Source organism: Gossypium raimondii, chromosome 5 (assembly GCF_025698545.1).
Source record: "Gossypium raimondii isolate GPD5lz chromosome 5, ASM2569854v1, whole genome shotgun sequence".
NCBI classification, from domain to species: Eukaryota; Viridiplantae; Streptophyta; class Magnoliopsida; order Malvales; family Malvaceae; genus Gossypium; species Gossypium raimondii.
In genome coordinates, this window is record NC_068569.1 from 46,403,855 (window position 1) to 46,420,321 (window position 16,467).

Genomic DNA, 16,467 nt, shown 5'->3' on the forward strand with positions numbered 1-16,467 from the left:
CCTCACCTGACCACCACCCTTCTCCCATAATAGTGACTTGGCATTTTGACCACGACCTAGTAGTTGATTTTCTGGTTTGGGACCATCTCAAAGGACTTTCTTCTTTTTCTCCTATTTAATCAATGTTCATATTTGTTTACTAATTGTTTTGGGAATTTTTTTTGTGGGGGTCCTTTATATTTGGTGGCTATTTGAATTTTGGAGCTGTTTAGAATTTTATCATTGAATTCATTGCTCATTCATAATCATGATAGGAGACACTAAAGTTTCAATTGGTGATTTGATTCCGGTGATGTTAAAAATCACAGAACACAAGTTGAATGGTTCTAATTATTTAAATTGGAGAAAAATAGTTAAGATTTATTTGTGGAGTATTGATAAGGTTGACCACTTGACAAATGAACCTCACACTAATAATACCAAACAAGCTTGGCCGAGAGGTTATGCTCGAATTTTTGTAGAAACAAAATTCTATTGACAGTGAGGTAATTTTTTTATTAATTACTGTGAATTTGTTAAAGAGTTAATGAAGTACTTGGATTTTTTATATTCTAGGAAAGGAAATATTTCGTGTATGTACAAGGTATGCCAAGAATTCTACTATCCAAATAAACAATATAAGTCTCTCACAGCCTATTTTATGGAGCTCAAGAAGTTTTATGAAGAGCTTAATTTTCAGTTGTCGTTTAGCTCAAATGTGATAGTTCAACAAACTCAGCGAGAACAAATGGTTGTTATGAGTTTCCTCATTGGTCTTCCTCCAAAGTTTTAAGGCTGTAAAATCATAAATTTTGTCTACTTTAAAGATTTAATCACTTCAAGATTTTTTAACGAGAGTATTTACGAAAAACTCTCACTCAATCCAAGCTAACAATAGTGCTCTTGTTGGTCGTGAATGAAAGACACGAGGACCAACTAATCGCAATAGAGGTAGTGGGAGTTGTTGTAATAAGAAAACAGGAGGAATCATTTGTTTCTGTTGCCATGAGTCAGGTCATACAAAGCATACCTTGTGAAGCTTCAAAATAAGGCTTGAAAAGCACAATATGCAAATGGTGCAACACTTAGTGTCGAGACCATTTCACTATCTGAGCAAATTTCCTCAATTATTTCTATCGTTGAGTCAAGTAAATCCACTAAGTGTCTTCTTTCTTCATCCTCTAGATGGGTCATTAATTCTGGTGCTACAAACCATATGACTTGTAATTCAACTCTTTTTTCCATCTTTCAATCTCACACAACTTTATCTAAAGTTACTTTAGCCGATAGATCTTCTTGTATTCTTGGATATTGAACTATTAATCCGACCTCATCACTTCCTTTGACCTCACTGTAACGTTTACTTGATTTTTTGTTTGACCTAATCTTTTCTAGTAAACTTACTCATGCCTTAAACTGTTGTGTCTCAATTTTCCTAATTATTGTCTTTTTCAAGATCTTATGACAAAGCATATTATTGGTAGAGGTCATGTATCTAAAGGCCTCTATGTTGTTGACACAAAAGTACTAAAATCCATTGCTTCTTCTAGTTCGTCAACTCCATTTAAAGTACATTGTCGGTTGAGTCATTCTAGCTTGTCGTCATTAAATAAGTTGTGTCCTGAATTTCGAAGCATGTCATCATTAGATTGTGAGTTTTTTGAGATTGCAAAACATCATCTTCTTCCTTTAGTTTCTAGAGTCAATAAACGGGTTGAATTCCCTTCCGATTTAGATCTTTATGATGTTTGGGGTCCTTGCCTTATTCCATCTAAAATTGGGTTTTGATATTTTGTTACTTTTGTGGACAATCATTCTCGTGTTACTTGGATATATTTTTAATGAAAAATCATTCTAATTTATTTTCTATTTTTTTGTACTTTTTGTGCTAAAGTTAAAAGTTGGCTTACATGCAGCCCCTTAGGATCGAGCCATGTAGGTAGCAGTTGAAGCACATACAGTTGTCATTTTGTTGTTTTGATGATGTTTTGTTTCTTAGTTACAATTGAACTAAGTTTGTAATGAATTTGTTGTAATTTGGTGCTGATAGATTTGATAAATCAGCTTAACCAAGTGTGTAAGCAATGTTTTATAAGTTTCAAGACATTGTTTGTGGAGTTAGGTGTGTTTAGGTGACACTTTCTTCATTTTGACAAGTTAATTAGTTGTTATATGTAATATTTCTTTCTTATATATGATGATGAATCATTCAACAAATTTTCTTCTTGTTTTTGGTTTAACTTAAACAATCTATTCTTGTTCTCCTTGCTCGATTTTCTTGTTTGTTTAGTAAGTCTCTATTGCTTAAAGCTCAAGATTTTGTTATGATTGCTTAGTTTTGATTCCCAACTCCAACAATTGGTATCGAGAGCTGATTTCTTAGAGGACCTTTCTCCTTTCTACTCTCAAAAACAATGTCTTCATCAGGTTTCTCTCCAGCACCACCACCAGTATTCAATGGTGAAGGCTACCACATTTGGGAACTGAAAATGAAGACTTACTTGCAAGCATTTGACTTGTGGGAAGTTGTCAATGCTGATGTTGAACCACCACCCTTGAGAGCTAACCCCATAGTAGCTCAGATCAAATAGCACTCTAATGACAAAGCCAAGAGGTACAAGGCATTGTCATGCATCCAAAACAGTGTGTCAGGCTTGATTGTCACAAGGATTATGGCCTGTGAGACTACAAAACAGGTTTAGGACAAGCTTCAAGAAGAGTTTCAAGGCACTGAAAAAATAAGACAGCAACAACTCTTAAACTTAAGAAGGGATTTTGTAAACTTGAAGATGAAAGAGCCAAAGACAGTTAAGCAATATTCAGAAAGGATCATGGCTGTTGTGAACAGCATCAAATTGCTGAGGGACCAATTCAGTGAAGCCAAAATAGTGGAGAAGGTTATTTCAACCTTACCTGATCGGTATGAAGCCAAAATCACTTCCCTGGAAGACTCAAGAGACCTGTCAAGCATCCTTTTAATTGAGCTGATCAATGCCCTCTATGCTCAGGAACAAAGAAGAGCTAGTAGACAGGAGGAGCATCAAGAAGGTGTCTTTCAAGCCAAGTGCAGACCAACCTTGTTTCTATTGTCACTACATCAAGAGTAAAAGTAGGCAATGGTCACTACATCAAAGCAGAAGGGAAGGGAGATGTGCTAATTGACACACCTTCAAGTAACAAACTTGTTTCTAATGTTCTGCTAGTACCTGAAATTTACAGAAATCTGCTAAGTATTGCTCAGTTGCTAAGTTTCAAGACATTGTTAATTGAGTTAGGTGTGTTTAGGTGAAACTTTATTCATTTTGACAAGTTAATTATTTGTTATATGTAATTTTTTGTTCTTTCTGATATATGATGATGAATCATTCAACAAATTTTCTTCTTTTTTTAGTTTAACTTAAGCAATTTGTTCTTGTTCTCCTTGCTCGATTTTCTTGTTTGTTTAGCAAGTATCTATTGCTTAAAGCTCAAGACTTTGTTGTGATTGCTTAGTTTTGATTCTCAACTCCAATAAAACTGGAACTCAACTGAATACTTTAGCACGTACATTACGAAGTGGTAATGTAAAAGAATATTTTTCTAATCTATTAAAAGACTATATGAGAAAAAATGGAATTCTTCATCAATCTTTGTTGATACTCCATCTCAAAATGGAGTTGCTGAACGGAAAAATAGGCATTTCTTGAAGTTGCTAGAGTTCTTTTTCAAATGAAAGTTGCGAAATGTTTTTGGGCTGATGTTGATTCTACAGCTTGCTTTTTAATAAATCGTATGCCTTCTTTAATACTCAATTCTGGTATTCCTTATAATGTTCTCTTTCATCTACGTCGTTATTTCCTATTTCACCTAAGATATGTGGAAGCACTTATTTTATTCGTGATGTTTGTCCATAGGTAACGAAATTAGATCATAAATCCCTTAAGTGTGTGTTTCTTAAGTATCCTCATCTCCAAAAGCATTATAAGTGTTATTCTCCAGACCTTAAACGTTATTTGGTTTCTACTGACGTCACTTTTCTTGAAAAGATTCCTTTCTTTTCTTCATTTGTATCCACTAGTTTGCAGGAGGAAGATGATATTTTGGTATATACAATCAGTTCTCCAGCTATCACAACACCTAATCCACCATCTACTCGACCACTTATAACTCATGTTTATTCACGACGATAAGAACCTCCAAGAACAGATCCTCTACCAATCTCTTTGTCGATCGATCCAGCCTCAAGTGATTCTGACCCGAGTCTTGATCTTCCTATTACCCTTCGGAAAGGTAAACGTCAATATACTTACCCTATTTCATCTTTTGTGTCTTATGATCATTTGTCTCCTTCTCTTGTTTTTATTACCTCCTTAGATACTATTATGATATGAGCTAGAAAAGTTAGTGAAACGATGAGTTTTGGACTAAAGGAATAATTGGTAAAACGGGGCGTAGCATGTTAGTGAAACGATGAGTTTTGTTTAACTATTTTTGCCACGTCTGTTTCCTGTTATTTCCTTTTGTTTTTAAGCTGAATTGTGTGGGGGAGTCTGTTATGAAATTATTAAATGAAAAAAATAGATTTCTTCCTATCATATTTTATTCCTCTCTGTTCTTCTCTTTTTCTCTTAAAATTTCTACTCGATTTTTTAGCATCTAACAAAGGTATCAGAGCTCTACGATCTTGTTAATGGCGGGCAATAGAGTTTCTACGAGGTTGCAGAAGGAGATTGTAGGCGTTCAGCAGGACATATCCAAGCTACAGGCAGAACTGGTTCGTTTAGATGCTAAGATGGAGACTCAAATGGATACAAATTTTTAGGAGTTTCGTACCGAGTTTCGTAATGATTTGTAGGCTCTTTTGGGTCAATGTCTCGGCCAACTCAAGCTTGGCTCTGCGGTGACGGTGACTGAGGACAATGGGAAAAGGGTGTTGGTGGTGCCGCCTGGGCTTCCTCCTAAGGAGATGGAGGGTAGATCGAATCCAGCAGATGGGACTAGCATTCACCCGGAAAATGCCTCTCATGTACTGGTGAAGTGGGAAAAAGCTAGTCGTCGTCTAGAGTGTCCCAGTTTTGACGGTTCTGATTTTTGTGGCTGGTTGACTAAGCTAGAGCAATACTTTGAGGCTGAAGGAACACCAGATTCAGACAAGGTTTGCATAGTGATGTTGCATCTGGAGGGCAGGGCTTTGGAATGGCACCATTTTTACTCACGACAGAATAGTGGTCTTCACATGTTAGCATGGCCAGCTTACTTGGAGAGTTTGCAAGACCGTTTTGGATTTGGGCAGTTTGGAAATCCGATGAAGGCTCTGGTCAATCTTAAGCAGCAGGGCACTGTGGAGCAGTTCCAGGATTCTTTTGTTGGTTTATTGAATCAGTTACATCTTCCTGAATCATATGCCCTTAGTATCTTCATCAGTAACTTGAAGACCGAAATTGGGCATTATTTAGATTGGTTCGAACCTTCTACATTAATGGAGGCTTTCCAGCTTACAAGGAAGATCGAGGTACTTTTTTCGGGTATGGCTAAGAGACCCTCTATTCCCTTGCATAATTCACTTCGACCGTTGTTAAATTATTCTATGGCAACTGGTTACTCTTCTACTCAAACAAGAGCAAATTCAGTCTCTCAATCAGGCAGTAATACTCCGGTTAGCAAACAAACATCTCGTTCCATTTCTCTGACGCTAATGGTGGAGAGGAAACAAAAGGGTTTATGTTTTTGGTGTGGAGCCAAGTATCAAGCAGGGCATAAGTGTGTCAAGTCCCAATTATATCAGTTGTTGATGGAACCACTTTCTGACAGTGAAGCGGAAGAATTCCAGGAGTGTTCAGATTATTTGGAAGAGAGTAATACGGAGGATGAACCACCTAAGTCACCTCTAATCTCACTACATGCTCTTACAGGTATGCAAGGTCATAACACTATGCGAGTTGCTGCTCGAGTAGGTTCCCTTTTGGCCATCATTCTTGTTGATTCAGGAAATACACATAACTTTATTGATGCTAGATTGGTGAGTCGCCTATCTTTGGCCGTAATGCATCAAGAACAGTTGAAAGTTTCCGTGGCAAATGGTGAGTCTTTATTCACTAGAGGAATGTGTAAAGGGGTATCATGGAAAGTCCAAAATTACACGTTTGAAATAGATTTCATGGTTTTACCATTAAAAGGATGTGATATGGTGCTTGGGTTTCAATGGCTACTCTCTTTAGGTGACATCATTTGGAATTTTAGTTCCTTAATCATGCAGTTTAAGATCAAGGATGTAGTTTGCACCATACAGGGAATTGTTCCTAGTTCTTTCGCTGTAGAAAGTCTTAACTCCAGTCCTAGGTGTTTTTCGACTGTGGGGCAATCTTTGGGTCCCTATGCAATAGTATTGAGCTCATCTAGCCAAATAATGCTCTCAGCTCTTATGGTTGATGACCCGAAAAACGAGGTTCAAGAACTTTTGGAAGATTTTACGGATGTTTTCCAGTTACCAAAAGGGCTACCTCCTCCTCGCTTACACGACCATAGGATCCCCTTGAAAGATGAAGGTATGGTAGTGAAGATACGGCCTTATCGATATTCGGCCATTCAAAAGGGAGAAATTGAGAAGTTAATTCAAGAAATGCTTCAAGCTAGCATCATCAGGGACAGCAACAGCTCATTTGCTTGTGCTATAGTGATGGTTAAAAAAATGGTAGTTGGAGACTCTGTGTTGATTATAGACAATTGAATCAGCACACAGTTAAGGATAAGTTCCCTATTCCTATAATTGAACAGCTGTTGGATGAGTTGGGGGAGGCTCGCGTGTTTTCCAAGTTGGACCTGAGGTCCGGATACCATCAAATACGAATGTGGGAACCTGATATTCACAAGACTACTTTCAGAACACACAGGGGGCATTATGAGTTTCTCGTAATGCCTTTTGGCCTCACCAATGCCCCATCTAGATTTCAAGCCCTCATGAATAATGTTTTTAAACCTTGGCTGAGAAAATTTGTACTCGTCTTCTTTGATGATATACTCATGTACTCAAAGTCATGGTCTGAACATTTGAAGCATTTGAAGTCAGTTCTCATGATTCTAAGAGAGCAACAGTTGTTTGTAAAAAGGAGTAAATGCTATTTTGGGACATCTAAAATTGAGTATTTGGGTCATGTGCTATTTGAGGGTACAGTTTCTATGGACTATTCAAAGATTGAATGCATTTCGGCTTGGCCAATTCCATAATCAGTGAAGAAATTGAGGAGCTTCCTTGGTCTATCTGGTTATTACAAGAGGTTCATTCGGGGTTATGGGGTGTTAGTTAAACCACTTACGGATTTGTTGAAAAAATTGGATGGGGCTGGTCTGACCAAGCTATAGCAGCTTTTCAAGCGTTGAAAGCTGCCTTATGTGCTGCACCTGTGTTAGTTCTACCGAATTTTTAGCTTGAATTTGTTGTAGATACTGATGCCAATGGAATTAGAGTGGGTGCAGTGTTACAACAGCAAGGGAGACCGGTGGCTTTCTTTAGCAAAGCCTTGGGAATCAAACTTCAGGCTTTATCTATTTATGAAAAAGAAATGTTAGCAGCACTGTTAGCTGTCAGAAAGTGGCATACGTATCTTGTGGGTCGACATTCTAAAATACAGACTGACCATCAAAACTTGCGCTTCCTGTCTGATCAAGCAGCCATCACTCCATTCGAACAGCGCTGGGTTGCAAAAATGCTCGGTTATGATTTCGAGGTATTCTATAGGAAGTGTATTAACAATAGGGTCGATGATGCCTTATCTCGACAACCCCATCTGAAACAAGGTCAGCTTTTTATGTTATCATCTAGCTCGACTATATCTGAGCTACTGCAATAGGTGCAACAATCTTATGTGCTCGATGTGAAGCTACAAAAAAACATTCAAGACATGCAACGGGCCGATGCTCAAAGTGATAAGTATTCATGGGATGGTCGTTTCTTGCGCCGAAAAGGGAAAATCATGGTTGGTAAAAATATGCAGCTGAGACAAGAATTATTTTATCATTTCCATGCCAGTGCAGTTGGTGGCCATTCGGAAGTACAGGTGACCAAGAAGAGATTGACGAGTTTGTTATTTTGGAAAGGGTTGACTACTGACGTGAAACGATGGATTCGCGAATGCTCGGTTTGTCAAAAATGCAAGAGTGAATCAGTGTCTTCTCCAGGGCTCCTCCAACCATTGCCTATTCCTAGTCGAGCTTGGTCAGTCATTAGCTTAGACTTCATTGAAGGTCTACCAAATTCATGCAAGACAAATTCCATTCTGGTAGTGGTGGACCATTTAACCAAGTACGGTCACTTCTTGGGTTTGTCTCATCCTTACACAGCTAAAGAGGTGGCACAGGAGTATATAAGCCATGTTTATAAACTCCATGGCATGCCCGATTCAATTATTTCAGACAGAGATAAAATTTTTGTAAGCAAATTTTGGCAGGAGTTATTCAATCAAGCTGGTACCAAGCTGTTGTTGTCCACAGCTTACCACCCACAGACGGATGGTCAGACTCAGGTGTTGAACCGTTGCCTCGAAAGTTACTTAAAATGCATGATCGGGGAAACCCCTGCCAATTGGTTACATTGGTTACCACTAGCTGAATGGTGGTATAATTCTTCTTTCCATTCTTCTATCCAGCTCACTCCCTATGAAGCTCTTTATGGGCAGCCTCCACCTTCACACATGCCATACCTAGCTGGGGTTTCTTCTGTGGCTGTCGTTGATAGGAGTTTGCAAGCTCGTGAGGTCGCAAGGAAATTACTACATTTCCATTTAAAAAGAGCTCAAGGGCGCATGAAACAATTTGCTGATAGGCATAGAAGTGAGAGGAGTTTTCAGGTTGGTGATTGGGTCTATCTGAAGTTGCAACCATACAGGCAATAAACTGTCAGGAAAATCCTTAATCAAAAGCTCTCTCCTAAATACTATGGCCCTTTTCCAGTACTAAAGAAAGTTGGCGAAGTCGCGTACACTCTGCAACTACCTCTGGGTTCTCGTATTCAACCAACTTTCCATGTCTCCCAGCTGAAGAAACATATAGGGTCTACTCTTTCACAATCTCACTTACCTTTGGTAGATGTTCATGGTGCTTTACCAAAGGAACCGGTCAGAATCATTGATAGGCAGATTGTTAAAAGAGGGAATCAAGCTATCACTAAAGTTCTTGTTGAGTGGATTGATTCTTTTCCAGAAGATGCAACTTGGGAGTCTTTGTCAGTGTTGCAGGCTAAGTTTCCTCAATTTCATCCTTGAGGACAAGGATTGGTTCTAAGAGGGTGGTATTGATATGAGCTAGAAAAGTTAGTGAAACAATGAGTTTTGGACTAAAGGAATAATTGGTAAAATGGGGCGTAGCATGTTAGTGAAACGATGAGTTTTGTTTAACTGTTTTTGCCATGTCAGTTTCTTGTTATTTCCTTTCTTTTTAAGCTGAATTGTGTGGGGGAGTTGGTTATGAAATTATTGAATGAAAAAAAATAGATTTCTTCCTATCCTATTTTCTTCCTCTCTGTTCTTCTTTTTTTCTCTTAAAATTTCCACTCGATTTTTGAGCATCTAACATATTATCATTTCAAAAACTATTCGTGAAGCCTTGTCTCATCTTGGTTGGTGAGTTGCAATGGTAGAGGAGATGGTAGCTTTAAATGGAAATGGTACTTGGGATTTGGTTGATTTACCTAAAGGGAAAAAGGTCATTGGTTGTAAATGGGTGTTTACAATTAAAGTAAACCCTGATGGATCAGTAACTCACCTTAAATCTCAATTGGTTGCTAAAGGGTATGCCCAAACGTACGGAATTGACTACTCAGATACCTTCTCTCCAGTAGCTAAGCTAGATTTTGTCTGGTTGTTCATCTCTATGGCAGCCACTTATGAGTAGCATTTGCATCAACTTGATATTAAAAATGCTTTCCTACATGGTGATCTTCAAGAAAAGTATATATGGAGCAACCATCTAGGTTTGTTTCTCAGGGGAGTGTAAAAAGCAAGTATGACAAATATTAAAATCTCTGTGTATTGAATTAAAGTCCATGTGCTTGGTTTGGGAGATTTGTGAGGCGATTTAAGAATTCAGGTTGAAGAAAAGTACTTGAGATCACACAATGTTTTATAAACACTCTGATGGAGGCATTATTTTATTAGTGGGTTTATGTGGATGACATTGTTATCACTAAGAGTGATTGTTCAGGTATCTTAGCTTTGAAGTCTTTTCTTCAAGCCTTATTCCAAACGGAAGATTTGGGACAGTTGAAGTATTTTTTGCATGTTGAAGTTACAAGGAGTAAGAGAGGTACTTTCTTGTCCCCAAAAAAATATACACTTGATTTACTTACTAAAATTGGGAAGTTAGGGTTTAAGCTTTGCAATGTGCCAAAGGTTCCCAATTTACAACTTATGAAAGAAAATAATGACTTATTTGAAGATCCTGAAAGGTATAGGAAGTTGGTTGGGAAACTAACTCGCCCAAATATCGCACATTCTGTTAGTGTTGTATGTCAATTCCTATCCTCTCCAACAGTAAAACATTAGGCGACTTTGGAACGAATGCTTTGTTATTTGAGAGGGACTCCAGAACGAGGTTTTATTATATAAAAGTCAGACACACTAGTATTGAATGTTTGTCATATGTAGATTGAGCAGGATCAAAGGGTGACAGGAGGTCTACTATAGGATATTGCTTTTTGTTGGAGGAAACTTAATTTCATGAAAAACCAAGAAACAAAATGTAAACTCTTGATCTACTGCAGAATCAGAGTATAGAGCGATGGCACAATCTGTGTGTGAAATTGTACGAGTCTATCGACTATTGAGTGAAATTGGATTAGAAACTACATTACCAACAGAGATATACTGCGACAATCAAACAACTCTACATCCAATATTTCATGAACGAACAAAGCATATTGAGGTTGATTATCATTTTATTCGTGAAAAAATTCAAAAAACTTCATTTCTATAGGTTATGTTAAAACTGAAGATCAACTACAAGATATATTTACAAAAGCTTTGAGTAGAGCTCGAGTTGATTACATTTATGACAAGCTGAACATGATCAATATCTATGTTCCAGCTTGAAGGGAAGTGTTGTGAATATAATATTAGATAATTAGTGTTAGAGCTTATATTAAACTCTTACTTCTTTCCCTAGTTAAACTCTTGTAAACTAGTATATATTTATGATATTCCTTTAAGTAAATACATGAGTTTTTCTCTCAAATTCTACCTTTGTTACAATTATTCAAAGTGGTGGTCAACAAAAAAATAGAAAAAACAGATTACAAAATTATTACCTCTATAAGAATGTGAACATAAAACCAGAAGATTTGGAACTTCCATACTTCATCTATTGGAAGACATGGCTTCCTCAATTTTCCTAATTATGACACTAAGACTAGCGCCGTTTTCCATAGCTTTGAATGCTGCTCGATGAGCATGTCTATGCCACTTAAGCAGATTGTAAGACTGTAGCACTGACCACCTTGCTTGATTTGACATCTTCTCAAAAGTAATGCCGAACTCGGTTAATATTTAAATCAAAATATCATAAAAACTTGAAAACTAAGAGTGCCAAAATCGTACCTGCGCTACTGAGAGTGGGGGTTGAAGAAGAACAGAGATGCTTCTAAACAAGTTCTCATCATTCTCACCACCCTCAGCGTCACCATAAACAAGAGCTTCAGCTGCAGTGCCAGCAAAAAGTACCATGCAGTATCTGAACAATAAATCATGCCCCATATTATATTTCAGGCTTAGGCCTTCATTAAACGCTTAATCATAATTAAAATATAGAGATATATTATAGCATAGATGCTGTTCCAATAATGACTTTATAACCTTCCATAAGCAAGCATTCGCAACAGAATCAACATGGGGTAATCAGAACCAGCCTGGTGGTGAAACAATGAATTAAAATGGACAGCTAGTAAAAACCGAGAAGCTTTTTTCAAGGAATCATCAAGAGAGCATAGTTAAAGTTTCACCACGTAAGCTGGAAGAAAAAGGAACCTATTTGGAATGCTTTCTGAACAGATAATTTGACATGAAATATTTTCCACTGAATTTAGGAAAGGCATGCTCACAAATCAGATTACCAAATAAAATCATATTCAATTGTTTAGTACATGAAAAATGGAAAAAACTTGTCCTACCAACCTATCAAATGTGGAACCACTCAATTGTCCTTCTGCCATTTCATTATTCATGTTTTCATCCCAAAACTGAGTTCCAGCCTGTAAAAAAGTGCAGAATTTTAGGATCAACTGACATATTTTGATCCAAATTAGTCAGGTCCTATAAAACTTTTTCTCAAAGAAAGCTGAGGGATTACAAAAGCAGTGCATTATCTGGAGCCATTGCCTGGTGATGGTAAAATCCAAGGCTTAGTTACAGAAAATATCATGTTCATGTAAAAATTACCTGGTGATATGATCATGTCCAACTCACCAGTCACAAGTCTGGCATCCTAGAGACCACCCTAGAAATAGGATTTTTGTCCTTATTTTTTCAAATGTGATAACTAATACATGGTTCAAGGTAATATAAAGACAAGTCAAAATGAGAAGACTTTGAGATATTTGAAGAACTAAGAAATTCAAACATGATCAGGAATCCCAGCAAAAGATATAACATATAAACTTAAAGCAGCCATCAAAATTCTGGACTTGTTCCTTTGATATATTCCACTTGATCTGACACTTGAAAATAAAGCCTCTAAATCTTTTGTTCAGATATAAAATTGACCTCTAATATTAATATTAGTTCATTAAAGCCCGTATTTTAATATTCATCTTGATAAACTGTCTCAAAGTTTGAGAAATTGATCACATCACCACGAAGAAGACAGCACCCAATAGCATTGAAAAGAAAAGGTTCCATAAAAACAAAAAACTGATAACTTAAATACCTGCCCTTGAATTCCCATTTGCATCGCAACTATTGGGTCTAAAATCACTCCACGAATAGGGCAACCCATAAGATAAGCTGTGAATAAACTAAAGATAATTAATTATGCTGCTAACAACCCAAAACAAACAAAGAACAGTATAGTATAATCAAATGAAATCATGGAAGGTGCTAAATGTGAGAAATCAGACATGTAGTGATGAATAGGCATAAAAGTTTCATATGTAAGGCTCACACTCAATGTTTTCTTTTGCATGCAGAAATTGCTTTGGCATTAAGAGCAAACAATTGATCACATACCTACTAGCAGATGCCCTGCTTCATGAACTAGAATCCGACGCCTATATGGAGGCCAATAACTAGAGATTTGAGCTAAACAGGTACCACCAAGGAAGATAGAGTCTGTGAAGGCTAGCCCTAGTATGATTGCAAGTTGAGGCCTGATATCAATTCCTTGTTGAAGTAGATAGGACACCCCACCAAGAAAGCCAGCCAATACAACACTTGAGCTTCCGGAAAGACCCCACTTCTTTGGAGAAAATTTAGAAGCTGATATAAGGAAAAAAAAAAAAGTCCTCAGTTGAGATCATATAGAACAAATTAGACCACTTCAGGAAATTAAAATAAATATACCTTCTAGGCCAGTAGAAGACTTCAACACAGAAGGTCTAATATCCCTAGCACCATCCAAAACTGCAGAATGCAGGGAGTTATTTGGGAATAAAATTTTAGGTATTATAGATAAATGTATTGGAAGGGAAATGTCCTCATGTGGCTATCATTAGTCCTAGCAACATGATAATGCAGTTGGGATAAAATTGCTCAGATATCATCAGTAAGGACGTTCCATTGGAGCATTATTGTACAGGACAACGAGAACTGATGTATCATTTCCAAACCAAGAAACATAAGACAAAATTAAATATACATCAACATCTCATACATGACAATAACCACATCATTCAGATTGCATTTTGATAGTCAAGCATGAAAATAATTGTTGAAAAGAACAACAGACTTGCAGTAAGATAAGCAAAAAAGTCATGAAATACTAATCTAACAGATCACCGGTGCCAATTAATGACATTCATAGAGCATAGCAGCATTAGAATCCTGGTATAAACCATAGCTCTTTAGAAACAAGGAACCAAACAATGACTTGAAAAACAAGCCAATAAATACAAGACAGTCGAACTTGCTTTTCACTTTTAATTAAATAAAAAGCATCTATTTGACTTAATATTCATTCATAAATAATATACCATACATCAATATGAAGAAGATGCAACACCAAATTATGCATATTCGCAAAAGGAGAAAATAAAAACTATCAAGAGCTCAAAGAGACATCAAACTGTCTCCAATAAAAAGGATAGATATTGATTCTATGTTGCTGGTGAATCTTACAGCCCAAAGAGACACCAAACTTCAGGTAAAGTAAGCTAATGCCAATGGCAAAACTAACTGCACCACATTGTGACTTTATCTAGAAGAAATTATCTTTGCAACTCTCAGGCAATGATGTCAAAATCTACTTCAAATTATTTTATTATTACATGTATTTTACTTGAACCAAGATCCAATGGGCACTTTCAGGTGCAAGTTTGGATAGTATTTTGTGAATCTGAGTTTTCTTTATAAATAACTGGTAACCCTTGAATCCTTTTGTGACTCTTGCACATATCCTTCTTTTATTTTTATTTTTGAATTAATGGTCCTTATATTGCCATATATTCATCACCGAGCTCACTTTCCTCTGATTTTATGAACATCTTTTGACCCACTCTCCAAAATGTTTTTTGCTTCTCTGAAGAAGTGCATCTTTTGGTCGTTTAAAAAGTTACAAATTAAGCAACAAGCCTTAATTAATTCGAATATTTTCTCTTTTCATCTTGGGCCAGAACTAATACTAAAATCCTGAAAAGTATAAAATCATGTTCTTTTTTCCTATCACAAATATTCTAGCATGCAATTATATTATCAACTGCACGAAAAATACATAAAAGAACTAAAAAGGAAAAAAAAAATGAGCATTAAGCATTCATAATTCAAAAAAATTCAGAAATCAAGATATCAAATCAGCATTCAAAAATTTCTAAAAATTCAAACATCGTTATCATCATCATCATAATTTTGAATGAATAGAGAAAGTAAATTATTTACCGATGCTACTGAATCTTCCGAAATTGGGTAAAAAACCTTTGGCCTTAAGGAACTCATAAGCCATGCCAACAAGTCTCATATCATCAGCATTAAGGCAGGTATCCAAGACCTCCCAATCCCTCACAGACCCACCAAAAAAACCCAGATCGCCAATTTGTGACCGAGCTGACTGGGTGGATAAGGAACCATTTTCATCAACAGAGTCGTCGCTATTGTCTTTTTCAATGGATATAAGGAACCTTAGAGCAGTAGCTAAGTCCTTCTTCTTCACTGCTTCCTCGTATTCTTGCCATTCCCTCAGAGCTCTTGGTGGGTGGTAATGGATGCTTTTTGGTGGTGGTGTTTGGAAGGAAATTGGATGACACTGAGAGAGAGGAAGCGAATGGGAAGTGACGAAGCGTGGGAAATTTTGGGTAAATGATAAAGAAGGGGAAACAGAGAGAGCCATATGAATTAAAAATAAAATAAAATAAAAAATTGTTTAAGACACTCGATCTACAAAAATGGTAACTAAAAACAAAACCAAGGCTCATTGTCAAATCCAAATTTCTCATTCTTATGTATTTAAGATATTTATTATCTTTTCTTTTGCCACTTGTTGAGATATTTTTAGTAAAAGAAAAGAATAAATGGTGAATTAATTATAGTTTTCTTTACTTTTACTGCTATGTAATCCTAGCAGGCTTCCCTTTGGTTAATTATTAATATTTTTATTAAATTATAGACTAAATATTTTAATATTATATTTTAAGTTTTATATTTTATATAGTTAAAATTTAGTATTTGGACTTTTACTTTTAAAAATTCAGTCCTTTTAATTTTCAAATTTTTAAATTTATATTCAATTGTTAACATTATTAGAGTCTTCATTAAATTCGCTATTGTAATATTTTAAAATTAAAAAGTACTCACTTAGTAGCCATATAACAAAAAATGGCATTGTGTTGGATTTGAAATTAACAAATAATTTTAATAGTATTAATAAATCTTAAACGTTATATAAACATTTTAATCAAAACAAAGTATTTGAGCTAACCAATGACATTCTCTCTTTTTTTAAATATCTTTTCTTGTCTTTTTGTTACAATGTATATATGGTAACAGGGTTAGTCAAAGAAGAGTGAGGGTGCTATTGGCTATAGCACTCAAACGTTCCTCTTGTTGAGTGAGTGGTGGCTATAGCCCCCCCCAGCATTCTTCTACAGTTATTAGTTAATTACAGTACTCTATAGCATTATGGTTTGTACAGTATTTGAATTTCCTATACCATTATGGGTGATGAAGCAGAGCAAGAGGCAGCCTTCACCTCGAGGGGTTTACAATTATACCCATTGAGTTCCCTCTATTAAACCCATGACCTTAGCAATAGAGTACTACTGGTTCCCTTACCTTAAAGGAGCTATATAACCGTGCGAATGAATCTATCAAATGAATTACT

The 16,467-nt window shown here is 36.3% G+C and overlaps 1 protein-coding gene across 1 annotated transcript; it reads right to left on the bottom strand.

Annotated features, from left to right (window-relative positions):
- Window positions 1–11,112: 11,112 nt before the first annotated feature.
- On the bottom strand, window positions 11,113–15,549 carry LOC105766234 (uncharacterized). Its single transcript, XM_012585611.2, has 7 exons — window positions 15,030–15,549; window positions 13,500–13,559; window positions 13,167–13,415; window positions 12,868–12,944; window positions 12,117–12,193; window positions 11,544–11,676; window positions 11,113–11,459 (listed from the first exon to the last, which is right to left on the bottom strand). Exons 1-7 carry the CDS (start codon window positions 15,475–15,477, stop codon window positions 11,304–11,306), a joined length of 1,200 nt encoding a protein of 399 aa, XP_012441065.1. The 5' UTR covers window positions 15,478–15,549; the 3' UTR covers window positions 11,113–11,303.
- Between the last annotated feature and the right edge of the window lie 918 nt (window positions 15,550–16,467).